General features: G+C 39.3%; 1 protein-coding gene across 2 annotated transcripts; it reads left to right on the top strand.

Annotated features, from left to right (window-relative positions):
- Nucleotides 1-1692: 1692 nt before the first annotated feature.
- On the top strand, nucleotides 1693-11700 carry LOC135502489 (uncharacterized). 2 transcript variants are annotated; one of them, XM_064795386.1, is made up of 7 exons: nucleotides 1693-1907; nucleotides 2565-2645; nucleotides 6174-6491; nucleotides 7382-7519; nucleotides 9031-9120; nucleotides 10230-10319; nucleotides 11302-11700. In XM_064795386.1, exons 1-7 carry the CDS (start codon nucleotides 1706-1708, stop codon nucleotides 11469-11471), a joined length of 1089 nt encoding a protein of 362 aa, XP_064651456.1. In that variant the 5' UTR covers nucleotides 1693-1705; the 3' UTR covers nucleotides 11472-11700. The 2 variants fall into 2 exon arrangements, with proteins under 2 accessions (XP_064651456.1, XP_064651455.1); XM_064795385.1 differs by having other exon boundaries at nucleotides 10227-10319.
- The last annotated feature ends 2105 nt before the right edge of the window (nucleotides 11701-13805 follow it).

The raw sequence follows: 13805 nt of genomic DNA, 5'->3' as shown, positions 1-13805 counted from the left end.
TGACAGTTGTTGCAAGTCATTTGATCTACTACCTCCCCTGAAAATTGCATGACGATAGATTTAGGGCTAACGAGGTTAAAAACAATGGAGCTCATCATTATGCGAATTAACGAAAAGCACTGAAACTTTCAGCGATGATAGGCGATATGTTGTGCATGTTGGTTTGTTTTTTTTCAGTTATGTAGCTAATTTTCATAATAATGAGTGCCATTGGTTTTTACCTCGTTAGCTTAAATGCTATCATCATACAATTTTCAGGGAAGTTTGATCATATAATTTGCAACAACTTTCATTGCAGCCAATATATTGACATCTGCTTTGTTCATGAGATAATGAACTCTTTTTAAGGTAATTTTCCAATACAAAATATTTTCCGGACATCTTGTCGATCCGTAACCGCTTGTCGTAGAGTATTGCAACTTCCAGGGACGATAGGTGATCGATATGCTGGAGCTGTGCAGTGCACGTAAGGTTAGATTTTTTTTCAGTTAAAGGGGATTTCGCACACCAACGATTCAGCCTCCCTTTTGCATTTTTTCGGATGGTGAAAATGAACTGTCTCATTTCCTATTCATAAGTATGGCGCAAATCAGTTAGCTAGATTAGCCCTGCTGAACATGTGGACAATAGGGTTCCATTCAGTAACTTGCGTATGACTTGATGAAGCTTTAATATCTACTGAGGCGAGGGAAGGGCATTGTACCTGTCGTAGGAAATGCGCTTCAAGTAAATAATTTGCATACGAAAACAATGTTGGGAAGCCTGTGAGTTTACCCCGCGAACTCCGGACACCTTTAGTTAATGACAGTTTCAACACTAATGTCGATGACGACACTCGATATCACATGTTATTAATCATTAGTATACAATCATTATTATGACGAATTGGAAAATTGATCTTTGTAATCAAATGAACATTAATCAAAGCCTGCTACGGGTTGAATTCTTGTTCTTGACCTTTAGTCATATTGCTGTGATATAAATTTTCCCAAAGCGGCATAGACAATGACATGAATTGCATAAAAAATGCTTTATATGATAATACTAACTAGTATATCAACGTATTTAGAAATATGTGTGAATTAACAGCAATACATGTTTGCATTCAGGATTCAATGACAGCCAGGGGGATTTGTTCACACATGTGATATAGTGTAACTATTTTTAGCAGGTGGCAAAATGTTGTATTGAAATTATCTTTGAAACTAAAAGATAGTGCAAATGGCACAAAAATACGCCATTTGGTCAAGCTTGTGCTACCTGAAAAGAAAATTAAAAAAAAAATTCGCTGACAACATTCATGGGATCATTTTCTTTCTTTTACTTTTCATGATCGAACGTCTGTGACCTCTCTCGTCAACGAACTTGCTGTGTGTGTAGCCAGCAAGTGAGCCCATCAGTCGCTGGGTGTTTATCGTGTTTCGAGTACAGCTGGACATTTGGTGGTCCGGCGTTTGAGTTTTCTAACAAGGCCCCTGGGGTCTTTGTACAATGCGTGTCAGCTTTAATTGGTTCAATCGATGAGTCTTGTTCGAAGTCGGTCGACACAGTATAATACAACGCACGCTGCACTTGAAATGAAGACAATACATTGAGTCTCAAGTACTCTTATTCGGGCCATATGAGATATCGGTTTCTAAACCGACTTATCAATATATAAACATATTTATGCCCAAGGATTGACTCATTTGATAATGGTGTCAAAATGGAAACCTTACAATTATTGCTGTCCTCATTGATGATGCGTTGTCTTTTAAATAGCCGATTTTGTGATGCCAAACAGGCAGAAAACCTTCAGAGGGCATGCGACAAAGGAAAGTTCCACTACACTCATTTAGAGAAGTGTTTGCCGTGTAAGTTTACTTGCAAAATAGGTGAAGAAGTATGCAGACACCATGATTGTCTTGGTAAGTATTTAGAGAATATCACCCGTTAATCATAATCTTCAATATAGACGTATCATTTAGTACATGTATGAAAATTAATATGATTTGGCAGATATAAATCATGGGGTTAAATTGTTTGTGTTTAGAGAATAAACGACGAAGACATCTGTAACCTTATCGATATAGTGATTCTTCCTGATGTACATACGAATCTTCCTGAGAGAAACATGAATGTTTTTTTGTGAGGTCTGGTGATAATATCTGTTAAAATTGCTAAAGGGATACAGTGGAACCTCCCTTAGAAGTCACCTCTCTATCAACGACAACCTCTCTATTACACTACTTTTGGTCCAAAATTAGTTTTTTCCATTCATTTTAATCTCTCTAGTCATGACACATCTCTGCTGAGGACATCACTTGTCTCTTAATAGAGATACTGAGTGAGTGAGTGAGTGAGTGAGTGAGTGGGTGGGTGGGTGAGTGAGTGAGTGAGTGGGTGGGTGAGTGAGTGAGTGAGTGAGTGAGTGAGTGAGTGAGTGAGTGAGTGAGTGAGTGAGTGAGTGAGTGAGCGGGTGTGTGTGTGTGTGCGTGGGTGGGTGTGTGTGTGAGTGAGTGAGTGAGTGAGTGGAACAGTTGACTGTTTTCCATGTCTGATTATTCCTTTTTTTTCTACTTCAGACTTCATGCAAAAACAGTGCAAGCAAGAAGAATGCTACGAGGGTTCGATTGGAAGATGCAGTAATAGTAATAGTGCAAAATGTAAGAGGACAAATGATACCTGTTCTAAAATCCTAACAAAGTTATTACTTTGTTCAAATTTATTCTGTTAGGTGTGTAAGAAGCCTACACAATTATCTTCTTTCCACGATTCTTGTACAATTCTTATTGCATATATTGAAATAATAATTTCAGAGCTGAAGCACCTTACAAAAATGCACATAATCATGTACACGAAACTGTTAAAAACAACTTAGTCTTCTTCGAAAAAGTATAAGTTTCAAGAAAACCATGTTTTCTTCAATAAAAACCTAGTTTCATTGAAAAAAAACCTGGTTTTCTTCCATGAAACTAAGTTTCGAAAGAAGAAAACCAGGTTTTACTGGAATTACCTAGTCTTTTTACCTCGTCTCCTCTTCTGGGGCGGGGTTACAGTTTACCCGGGTTGTCAAGGATCCGAGCATGCGCAGGGGACTTTGGTACTTCTGTTCTGCTGCTTTCATGAGTTCATTTAGTTCTGGCGATAATGAAGCCAATATTCGGAGCTTCCTTTTACAGTTGCAAGTTGGTCAGAGACACATTGTTGGGTTTCTTCTCTGCTGGAATGATATTCGATCTGCACAGCATGCATGCACGGGACGAACTGCGCGCGCTCAAACAAAGTCGACGGGTTCACTGTGCATGTGGAGTAATAAAAGCTCCTGATCTCCAACCCAACCTCTCCCCCAGACGAACCATGCGTGCCCCGCTGTGGAGACGAGGTAAAAAGACTAGGTTTTCTAGCATATGGATTGGAAACTAGGTTTTGTAAGAAATAACCTGGTCTTTTTCAATAAAGACTAGTTTTTGATGAAGACAAGTATATAACCTGGTTCTATTCCACAAAACCAAGTTTTTTCTACGAAACTAGGTTTTTATTGAAGAAGCATAGGTTTAATTTTTAAAAACATAGTTTTCTTGCAAAAAACTTGGTTTTTGATCAAGAAAACGTGTTTTTTTATAATAAACCTATGATTTTTCCATAAAAAACTAGTTTCACTGAATTAAAACGTGGTTTTCTTCCATGAAATTAAGTTTTGAAAGAAGAAAAACAGGTTTTCTTAATTATTGGACACACAGCTTGCAATATGCTTCATCCACACCATACATGCAGATTTAGTCCCTTCGTCACCATGGTCATACATTATTTAGTGTTTTCAAAGTTTAGTTCAATGCAGTTTTCGGTTCACATGGTCGGTCAGTCAGAGATAGTAATTGACCAGAGGTGATCACAGAATATCCGAACAGCTCCGGGTTGTTACATGTAGGCAGTTACTGGAATGAAATGAATTATAATAACAAAAGCTGTAACTGGCGTTCGTCACGCATTATTTTCTTTTTTGTTACAAGTTTCTGTTTTGTGGACTAATTACCTGAAAAAAATGTTCTTGTACAATATAGCCACATGTGCATTGCAAATGCTAACGATCGCTTTTTGTATTTTGGTGGAAATAGGTGCTACTCCGAAATGGGTTAATCGAGGCTTTTAAGGGCATTGGGCCTACTTTGTTTAATAAACCAATTAAACAGATGGTATTTTAGAGAGAAAAAAACCGAGATCGTTGGCAACTGCACGCACATTAACCTCAATGTTTGAGTCTAAAACAGAAACGACTATATTTCGCATCGTAAAGTCTGCAGGATTGTTCAAGACTCAAATCATGATCTCTAATCAAAATATAATTTGGTATTAATCGCTAAGAATTGATATTTTTAAAAAATGTGGTGTGGGAAGATAGAGGTTGGACCTAAAACATACATCGAGGTATATAGGTAACCTCTTGTGATCATAAGTGGCACCTCGGAAAAAACTACCACAACAACAACGCAAAAAGCGTCTGCCGTTTGTAAGAAAATTCTTCCAAAAAATCACGATTTTCAGCTACAAATCATCGTCACAAACTGGGAGTGAGACTTAGTATTCTAACAATTCGCTGAGCTCTTTGATCGCGAATGTTTGGTTTACGGTTCGACAATTGTGCTGTAAATGATAACATGAATGGTCTGTGCGTGAATGTGCTGACCACAGTGCAGTGCGGTGCAGTGTATATATTGAGTGTACATGTTGGCAATAGGACATTAAATCCTACCAACACTTGTTACCCGTACAAGGTGACTCCCCCCCCCCCCCCCCCCCTAATGAGACTGTGCAGACTGCAGACTGCAGGGGGGCGGCGGCGGGGGAGGTTGAATAAAACTAGTTCTTGTTTCGACATACTGTGATTGCTCCCAAATGCACTTAACTGACGTACCTGTAGGTTAGATGTGTTGTAACTTGAATCAGAGTCTTTCAAATAAAAAGTCAGGTCACGGCAAGTTTCCTTTGATCCAACAACTCTCTTGGGCAATTAACTGGAAGCCATGATGAAGCCCTTTTTATTTCAGCTACAAACTGAGCTGAGGTGCGAAACAATGATGGAACAAAATTATTTACTCTGCATGAGATACACGTATGATTTATGAGGTTAAACAAACATACAATATAAATTATAGTGATGAGAACGATCTAAGAATTGCGGTAGATGTGTATTCATTATAATGTCAACAGCAAACATTTCTCACATTTTGCTTAGTGGTGGTATCAACAGCCCAAAATTCATGAGCCAGTTGCAACCTACAACATGTACAAGCTCCGATTCGCTATTTTCCCCATGGGGTGGTCTCTTGGGACCTTTGATCAGTCACGGCGTGAAGAATTCTCTGGACAGGGCAAAGAAACGTTGGGAAATTAATGGTCAGGGCACAGTTCTTAAAGATGAAGGATAACGCTAAGTTAAGTTAACGCCATCATTATTGAAACAGGCCAAGATATCTCGACCACTCTCCTCAGAAAATTTGCTGTATATGATTTCGAGCCAGTAAAACAAAAGCTATTCCACTTATTATAGAGTGTTGTAGTATTTTAAGAACGCGTGTAAATACTGGATACAAATTGTCGGGTATATGTACTTAACAGCACTGTGTTTGATAATGAAGGTGAAAGTTAACCGTGGCTAGGCAAACCCGCAGTACTTTGGCTGCTGAATGTACACAACAGAGCAACCATATGAAACTCAGAAGAGTGAGGATAAGATGAAATGACCTACACTGTGTATGGATAATTCATCTTTAGATAATGTATTCCTCTGATTTTACATTCCATAGGCCTTCTAGTTTGAACGAGTATATCAAAGTCTGCCTTGCAAGAACAGTTATCTGCATTTTGGAATTCCTCTCCATATTATACTAGAACTCGGTGTATGTAAACTAAATTGTATCATTCGTCTCTTTGAGATCTGGTAGCACTCAAAACCACAGACAGGCCTGTTTTGCGTCTGTTTAATTTTTTTGTCAACCTTGTTTAGCAACTTAACGCAACAGTCTTGCTCAATATGTACCATGTATCGGAGGTTGGCAAGAATAGAGCAGGCTGCCCCAGCCACCAACTGTAAGTAAACTGCAAATACCATGAAGAAGTTGAACAAATCAACAAGCTTAACATGTTGGCTTTATTCTTTCGCATATACAATTATAACTGCTAACACGTTTCAGGTCTACCATTTGCACCCAGCCACCTCAAAGTGTTCAATTTAACCGCTGTGGCAGCGACTGTTGAGTGGATCTCGGAATTTGATGGCAATGCGGAGCAGACATTTTACGTCCAGTACAAGAAGCTTGCAGATAATTGGGATGTTGCCTCAGAAGTGCCTCAAGGAGGAATAGCTGATACAGGTCAAAAGAAAACAGTCCGTTACAAGGTTACGGGTCTTAAGTCCAATGTCACATATGTGTTTCGGGTGCTCAGCAACAATTCTCATCCGGGGTCTCCTAAGAGTGACTTCAGCAATATGGCATATGGAACGACACCAGGTATATATTGTAGAACAGAACAAATTGCAAGCTAGATATTGTCGCAGATTTTTCGAGTAGGTTGTAGTCGCGAAAATATTCCGCCGCGAAGATATTCAGATTTTTTCAATCGACGAATTAAGATTCTTGTGTACTTTACCATTGTAAGCCATAATATTATGTCGCTTATATCGCACATACAAATGTTACGCATTTAAACCATAATGGTATTATGATACTGATGTTAAAAGTAAACAAGGGAACTTCACCTCTCTAGGGTCACAGCTGATTTTAACCATGACAAATATCTATATTCTCCAAATCAACATATATTTTTATACATAAGTATACAGTGCAATGTTCCCGTCTACTTATTGATTCTCATTTTTATTTTTGTCATTGAAGCTTGCAAAGGTAATGGATTGTGTTTTTGCAAGCCGAATTTGGAATGGAAAAAAAACTAGACATTGGTAACACATATCCTTCTTTCCTAATATAAAACCCGTATATTTTCCCACATGATATAAAGTATGTTTGCTAAATATTGCTATCATTTTGCATTTGAATCACCTCACAAAGAAGAGCAACATATGTTTGTAAAAGTTATGTGAGGGTGGCCCATATATGGAACTGCGCTTTCTCCATTGTGAAGCTGAGCTTGGTATCATGAAGGAAGATAAAAATATACCCAAGAAAAGGTCAAGGGCAACACAATAGAGGCGTAATGAATTATACTGGAAGAGCCTTTTTCAGATGAACACAACGATATTTTGTTAAAAGTCCAGCAACAAAGATTTTCCCAACTCACAGGAGAACGTTTTCCCTATTTGATTCTTGGCAAAATGGAGGATAACATGTGTCTTGAGCGATATCCATTGCCCATTTTCGGCTTCATCTTCTTTTCATTTTAGACTCGCCACTTTCCACATCGGAAACTCCGGACTCGACAACCTCTGCCACCTCTTCTAGGTTTACATCAACAGACATTTCCTTAATTATTATCGTATGCCTCCTCGGTTGTATTGTTCTTTATATTATTATCTGCTTCGGTAAGTTTAATCAATGATCACAGGCAGGTTTCGCAACCCCTACGAACGACAAAGTATGAACGACGAAGGTCTGTCGTGTCATAAAGCCATGTGCTAATTCATTTACGCGACACTCGTAAATCATCTTATGTACTAATTTTTACGAGGAATCGGGGAAACTTTCGAAAAGAAGTCGTCAATAAAGAACATTCACATACTTTGTACTACGTTGTTCGTAGCTATTCGTTAGGGTTACGAAACCTACGAAAGCCCAGAATGCTCATTCAAAATTCAAAATTCAAAATTCAATATTGAATTCTGAAGTGGTGGAACCCGAATTACTAGCCAATCAGATCCTGCGTATCTTGCCGCTTGGGCCAATCGTGCAAGAGAAAAAGACAGAGAAGTTTATTTTCTGCCTGTGAGATAGCAAAACATCACCATGGTTTCCAATCTTATGGAAGCGTAGAAATGATTTACATGTATTTCCGGGTACTATTTTTCCCAGAACCGGTTGATACGTAGACTAACCTACAAAGAGTCAACACCTTCAACTTTGAAAACAGAGCTCACAACGACGTCGCAGGTCTTGAAGTGCTCTTCTAACCATGGCCGGGTCCGCAAGAAGAATGTCCACTTCCTGCTGAATTCTTCGTGAGGGCACTGGCCTATGGTTAGAAGAGCAATTAAAGACATGCGACCTGTTTCCAAACAGGTGGAGCCGGTCATGTTGAAGGTGTTGGCGCTTAATAAACTGATAATCTGGTAAGGCACTCAACTTTCACATGTAATTCATGTACGCACTCAAAATGCACCAGGGACACGCCTCAATAATACAACATGAAAATAATGGAACAGGTGACTTGGAAAAATATGATTTCTGCATGTCATTTTAAAGACAATGGTGTGCAGTCATCCGTGGGCGAATGGCTGATATGAAGATCAATGGAAAGGGCCTATACTTCTTACTTTATCATACATGCAATGAAATAGCCATGACATTAATACCCATCAGAGAAATAAAGCTGTTTGTTACATGATTACCTTTTTATTGATCCACCCTGTAGAGTGAGGAATTCAGTAATTATAGATTTACTTTCGGTTTGAATTGTTATAAATAAGCCTATTTTACAATATTATTCTAATTCAAGTATGTCACCTTAATAATCATTGGCAAAACGTCTAGATACGCAGGATCCAATTGGTTAGTAATTAGGGTTCTACCACGTGTTTGAGTTGTTTCGGGTAACAATCTTCTCAATACCATTCGTCCAGCCTTAGGAAAACGTATTGGATCGTGGTTCTTCCCTAATATAGGTAGGTATCAAAGACACCATGACCAGAAGATCGATCGGCCAAGGCGTTTGTTGTGTACATGATATTGACTTTGATACCAAGAAGCTGTTCAAATTAATTATGCACTGTTCGTAATCAGTTTTGCATTCAGGACATTACATTCTGCTTATCTAAACGTCATTATCACATTATAGCTATGGATACATTTCATATTCTCAGAATGCTCTCATTTGCAGAAGGCAATGAAGGCGGCACGTTTCAACCACTGCCACCTGATCAACGTGACAATGGTGATGCTTGTCCTTCACAAGATGCCCTAGAAAGAGGTGCTGATCGATATACCAGCTAAAAAAATTATTCTAACACACATGCTAGCGATGTCTGCGGGTGGAAAGTATATGAGCCTTTGACATATCATTACTAGTAGTGTTTGAATCATAACTAAAACACATTTCTTTAGACCGAATGCTTGATTTTTCTTTCACTCGACTTGAACATTTGTTTGTTCATGATTTATAACGGGTTGATAGAAACAGGCCCTAACGTCAAGGGTTTTTAAACTCCCGATCGAATTCCTTTTTTGTGTAACTATCAGGGATTTCAAGGTCATTCGAAAATTTGGTGCAGAAGAGGTTGTTAGTCCCTATTGGATTTCAAATTGAATAAAACTTGTCCAAAAGGTGGTCCGGGAGACGTTTCCTGGAGGTGTTTCAGGCGACACCTGTTCACCAAAAGGATAATAACACAAAGAGTGTGGAAAATGCAGATTGGTAAATACAATAGTTTTAATAGGATTCATAATTTGGTCGCAGATTGGTGCCTTTTAAGATACAGCGTTCTGTGAGACAAAAACAGCAATGTGATATTTGGGCACAGTGTACACCTTTCCAGAAATGTCCAAAATAGTGATGTCATAATGGGAAACTAGGCATTATAGTGGAGGGACAAAGGAGAGAGTCGTGGTTGACCAACACACTTGAATGCCTTTAATGACTGACAAGGGGGAACAAGTTAGTTCCAATGCAAGCCACCAATTTCGGGAAGCATGTATACCTTGATACATTGTTTTAAATTTACAATAAATCTAAACCTATCACGCCAATCTTCACCAAACTTTAGAATGAAGTAACGAATAATCATGACTTTTTATCCATTAAATGACATTGCCATAGACTGAAAATCGTAGTTGTTATTAGCCATTAAGTTTCGCCAGGTTTCTTTATCCACCCGATCGCGATATAATGGTATGTTAATTTTGCATTCAGTTCATAGTATTCTGCTTTAAAGTTACTGTTACATTCTAGAGTTGGATACATAATTATCCACTCTTCGTAATCAATTTTGCATTCAGATCAATACATTCTGTTTAAACGTCATTATCAAATTGTAGATATGGATACATTTCATGTTGTAACAATGCTCTCATTTGCAGCAGGCAATGATGATCAACAAGAAGGAAGGGGTCCCCCTGATGAACCTGCTCCATTTAATGATGGTGATTCTGACCATGCACAACCTGCACTAGGTAGGGTGCTGACATGCCACCAAAAAATATTCGTAATCCTAACACACACGCTATAGTCATGGCTGCGAGTGGAAATATATGACGCGTTCAAGAGCAGCCTTTGACGAGATCAAACCAGCGTTGTTTGAAATTTGTCTTAAAATAATTTCTTTTGACTGAACGCTTAATTTTTTTTTCACTCGACGTTAAAAAAATTGCTTGTAATATGTACCGCAAATGTTTTTCCACCGATAGTGTATGCGGCGTGACTTTGATAGAACTCGATAATAGTTTTCCCTGATCCTTCACCACTCAGCAGCCACCGAGCACGATATAAGTGGCAACAAATGCTGAATTGTAAAATAGAACGTGATTGACAAACCTGGTGATTTTCGCTAAATTTCACGTGTGGACATTTTATATGTTTATTACAATTTATTTCTTATTTTTGAGGATAATTTCGACGTGTTCTTATAAAGTATTGCGTCATTGATTTTCGTAACTGGGTAAAATTTGAATCTAAGGGCTGAAAGCTGAATACTGAAACGACTACGGTAGAGTTTTGGTCCGTGAGATTGCTTTATTTTTAATGAACACTATACCTTCGTCATCCCCATGTTTGAAATTATGTATCCAATATTTTGCAAGAGAAGACCAAGTCTGTAAAGGTTTTTTGTTGACAATTTTCATGTTGAAATCTCGCTGTTTACATTTTCTGGTTCGTCCACCATTTTGTATGTCATGTGTCACGAGCTTTTTCATTGGTTGTTTCAATACCTGGTAAATAATAACTTGCAATGGCAATGTGCCAAAAGTATATCAAGCTATAAAACAGTACCTAGGTTTCAGTGGCCTGTGGTCTAACCAATCTAATTGTGAACCTGAGGCCGATAGGTTTGTTAACTACTAAATTTCGTCAGTTTCTTTATCCATCTTATCGTGATATAATGTAAAGGAAATTGTTTTACTCCAAATGGTGATATACCAACCAATTTTTCTTCAGGCAATGGTTACCGCCCAGATGGAGATAATCAAAATGAGGTTCAACCAGACGAGCAACAATCTTTGATTGATCACGTACAAAATGATCGCGGGCATAATCAACACGCTGGAGGAGGAATGGATTGGCAGAAACTTAATCTGTTGTGTATTCCAAAAGTGTATAAAACCTGACACAAAGACAATTGTTGAGACCGTCAATCCTGGAACAGATTTCTCTCTTTGCTTCAAAATACACTTGGTACAAGCCAATACTTCGGCTAACATTTTGAATCGCTTTTCAGTGTTTTGTCCTTTGTTCAGTTCATATCAATTGTCTGATTGTAAATGTACATAATCGTGTCGAGTACGCTATCAAATTGAAGTGGCTGACCGATTGAATATAGAGAAGAGAAGATCAACAGTTTTTGTTTGCGAAGGTTTCCTTCCATATGACACAGGGGTAAGCTAATGACGCCAAACGCTTCTTGTGTTTTTTTTTAACCCGGACATACTTGGACAAACCTTTGAATCATTTTTCAAGGTACCGTTTTTCGCTGCTTTTCTCAATCAATACTACGCCGACTAGCTTTAATGGTGCTCGCCCAGCGTGTAAACAAATCCGTTACGCAATCAAATGTCCAAATATAATACTGAAGTACATAATTTTTGCGAATGCCGGGCGATTGACATATTCACGGCAGTTTTGTCTGTTTTGACTAAAAGCTCCTTAGAGTGAATAGGCGCTGAACAACATGTGTCTATAAAGTATGCCCGAATTCACTGTCAACAGGCAGAGCATTCTCCGCACAAAACAGTGAACTCTTCACTGTCTCCATTTTCCACTTACACAGTAGACAGTTCACAGTTGGCCAGATGCTTTCGCCGTCTATTATCCGCTTCTTGAATTAACAATGAGTGGGCCCATACGTGAGACAAAAAGTTACCAGATTGTGACTCGTGGCTGTGAATGATAGGACCCCGACCCCTGATCACTGCCAAACTTTATATGTGAGACAAAAAAATTCCTGATTGTGACTTACGGCTTGGAATGATGGGACCCCGACCCATGACCACTGCCAAACTTTATATGTGAGACAAAAAGTTACCAGATTGTGACTCGTGGCTGTGAATGATAGGACCCCGACCCATGATCACTGCCAAACTTCATACGTGAGACAAAAAATTACCATATTGTGACTCGTGGCTGGGAATGATAGGACCCCGACCCCTGATCACTGCCAAACTTTATATGTGAGACAAAAAGTTACCTGATTGTGACTTACGGCTGGGAATGATGAGACCCCGACCCATGACCACTGCCAAACTTCATACGTGAGACAAAAAGTTACCAGATTGTGACTCGTGGCTGGAAATGATAGGACCCCGACCCCTGATCACTGCCAAACTTTATATGTGAGACAAAAAGTTACCTGATTGTGACTTACGGCTGGGAATGATGGGACCCCGACCCATGACCACTGCCAAACTTCATACGTGAGACAAAAAGTTACCAGATTGTGACTCGCGGCTGGGAATGATAGGACCCCGACCCATGATCACTGCCAAACTTCATACGTGAGACAAAAAGTTACCAGATTGTGACTCGTGGCTGGGAATGATAGGAGCCCGACCCCTGATCACTGCCAAACTTCATACGTGAGACAAAAAGTTACCAGATTGTGACTCGCGGCTGTGAATGATAGGACCCCGACCCATGATCACTGCCAAACTTTATATGTGAGACAAAAAGTTCCCAGATTGTGTCTCGTGGCTGTGAATGATAGGACCCCGACCCATGATCACTGCCAAACTTCATACGTGAGACAAAAAGTTACCAGATTGTGACTCGTGGCTGGGAATGATAGGACCCCGACCCATGATCATTGCCAAAATTCATACTTGAGACAAAAATTTACCAGACTGTGACTGGCAGCTGGGAATGAGAGGACCTAACCACCCCAATCCCTCACACTCCTGGCACATAGGGGAAAAAGGTATCTTATTGTGACATGTTGTTGGAAATGATACCGCCTGTAGCCGCTAAAATGAAATAAAAGAGTCAAAATTTCAAATTCAAATTGATTTATCATCTATTCGGCTACAGTCAAAAACTATATATATAGTACAAATTAAAAACATGTGGTCATTCAACAATATTCCAGATTATCATACCTCATTAGTATGTGAGCCAATCACGTCGCGTCATTCACGACCACGTGCTATGCGATAATAGGGTGGTTTCGCAGGCGCACGGATAGCGCGACGTGAACAATTAGCAGCGGTGACGTCATCACTACTTGCGGTGTCGTGACGTCGTACGCAACGTCCCTTCGCGTAAACGGAGGGAAAAGACGGATAGCGGGCTCGATACACGTAAGTCTAAACGGACAGCAAAATTGACGAATTTTCACTGACACAGAAGTCGTACATCCTGAGTAGCACCTGTAATAGTTATTAGGAATATTGTGCTGCAAATAAATGGCTTTTGTAGTCGATATCGACTATCCTTGCAGGCGAAAAAAGATG

This window comes from Lineus longissimus, chromosome 18, assembly GCF_910592395.1.
Source record: "Lineus longissimus chromosome 18, tnLinLong1.2, whole genome shotgun sequence".
Lineage (NCBI taxonomy): Eukaryota > Metazoa > Nemertea > Pilidiophora > Heteronemertea > Lineidae > Lineus > Lineus longissimus.
This window is presented reverse-complemented; position numbering and strand designations above follow the sequence as displayed.

Excerpts from the sequence above, each read along its gene's own strand:
- LOC135502489 (XM_064795385.1), top strand. The coding sequence starts at position 1,706 with ATGGAAACCTTACAATTATTGCTGTCCTCATTGATGATGCGTTGTCTT. Across the intron at positions 1,908-2,564 it reads CAGACACCATGATTGTCTTG|ACTTCATGCAAAAACAGTGC; the intron begins GTAAGTATTTAG and ends TTTCTACTTCAG. Across the intron at positions 10,320-11,301 it reads CCATGCACAACCTGCACTAG|GCAATGGTTACCGCCCAGAT; the intron begins GTAGGGTGCTGA and ends ATTTTTCTTCAG.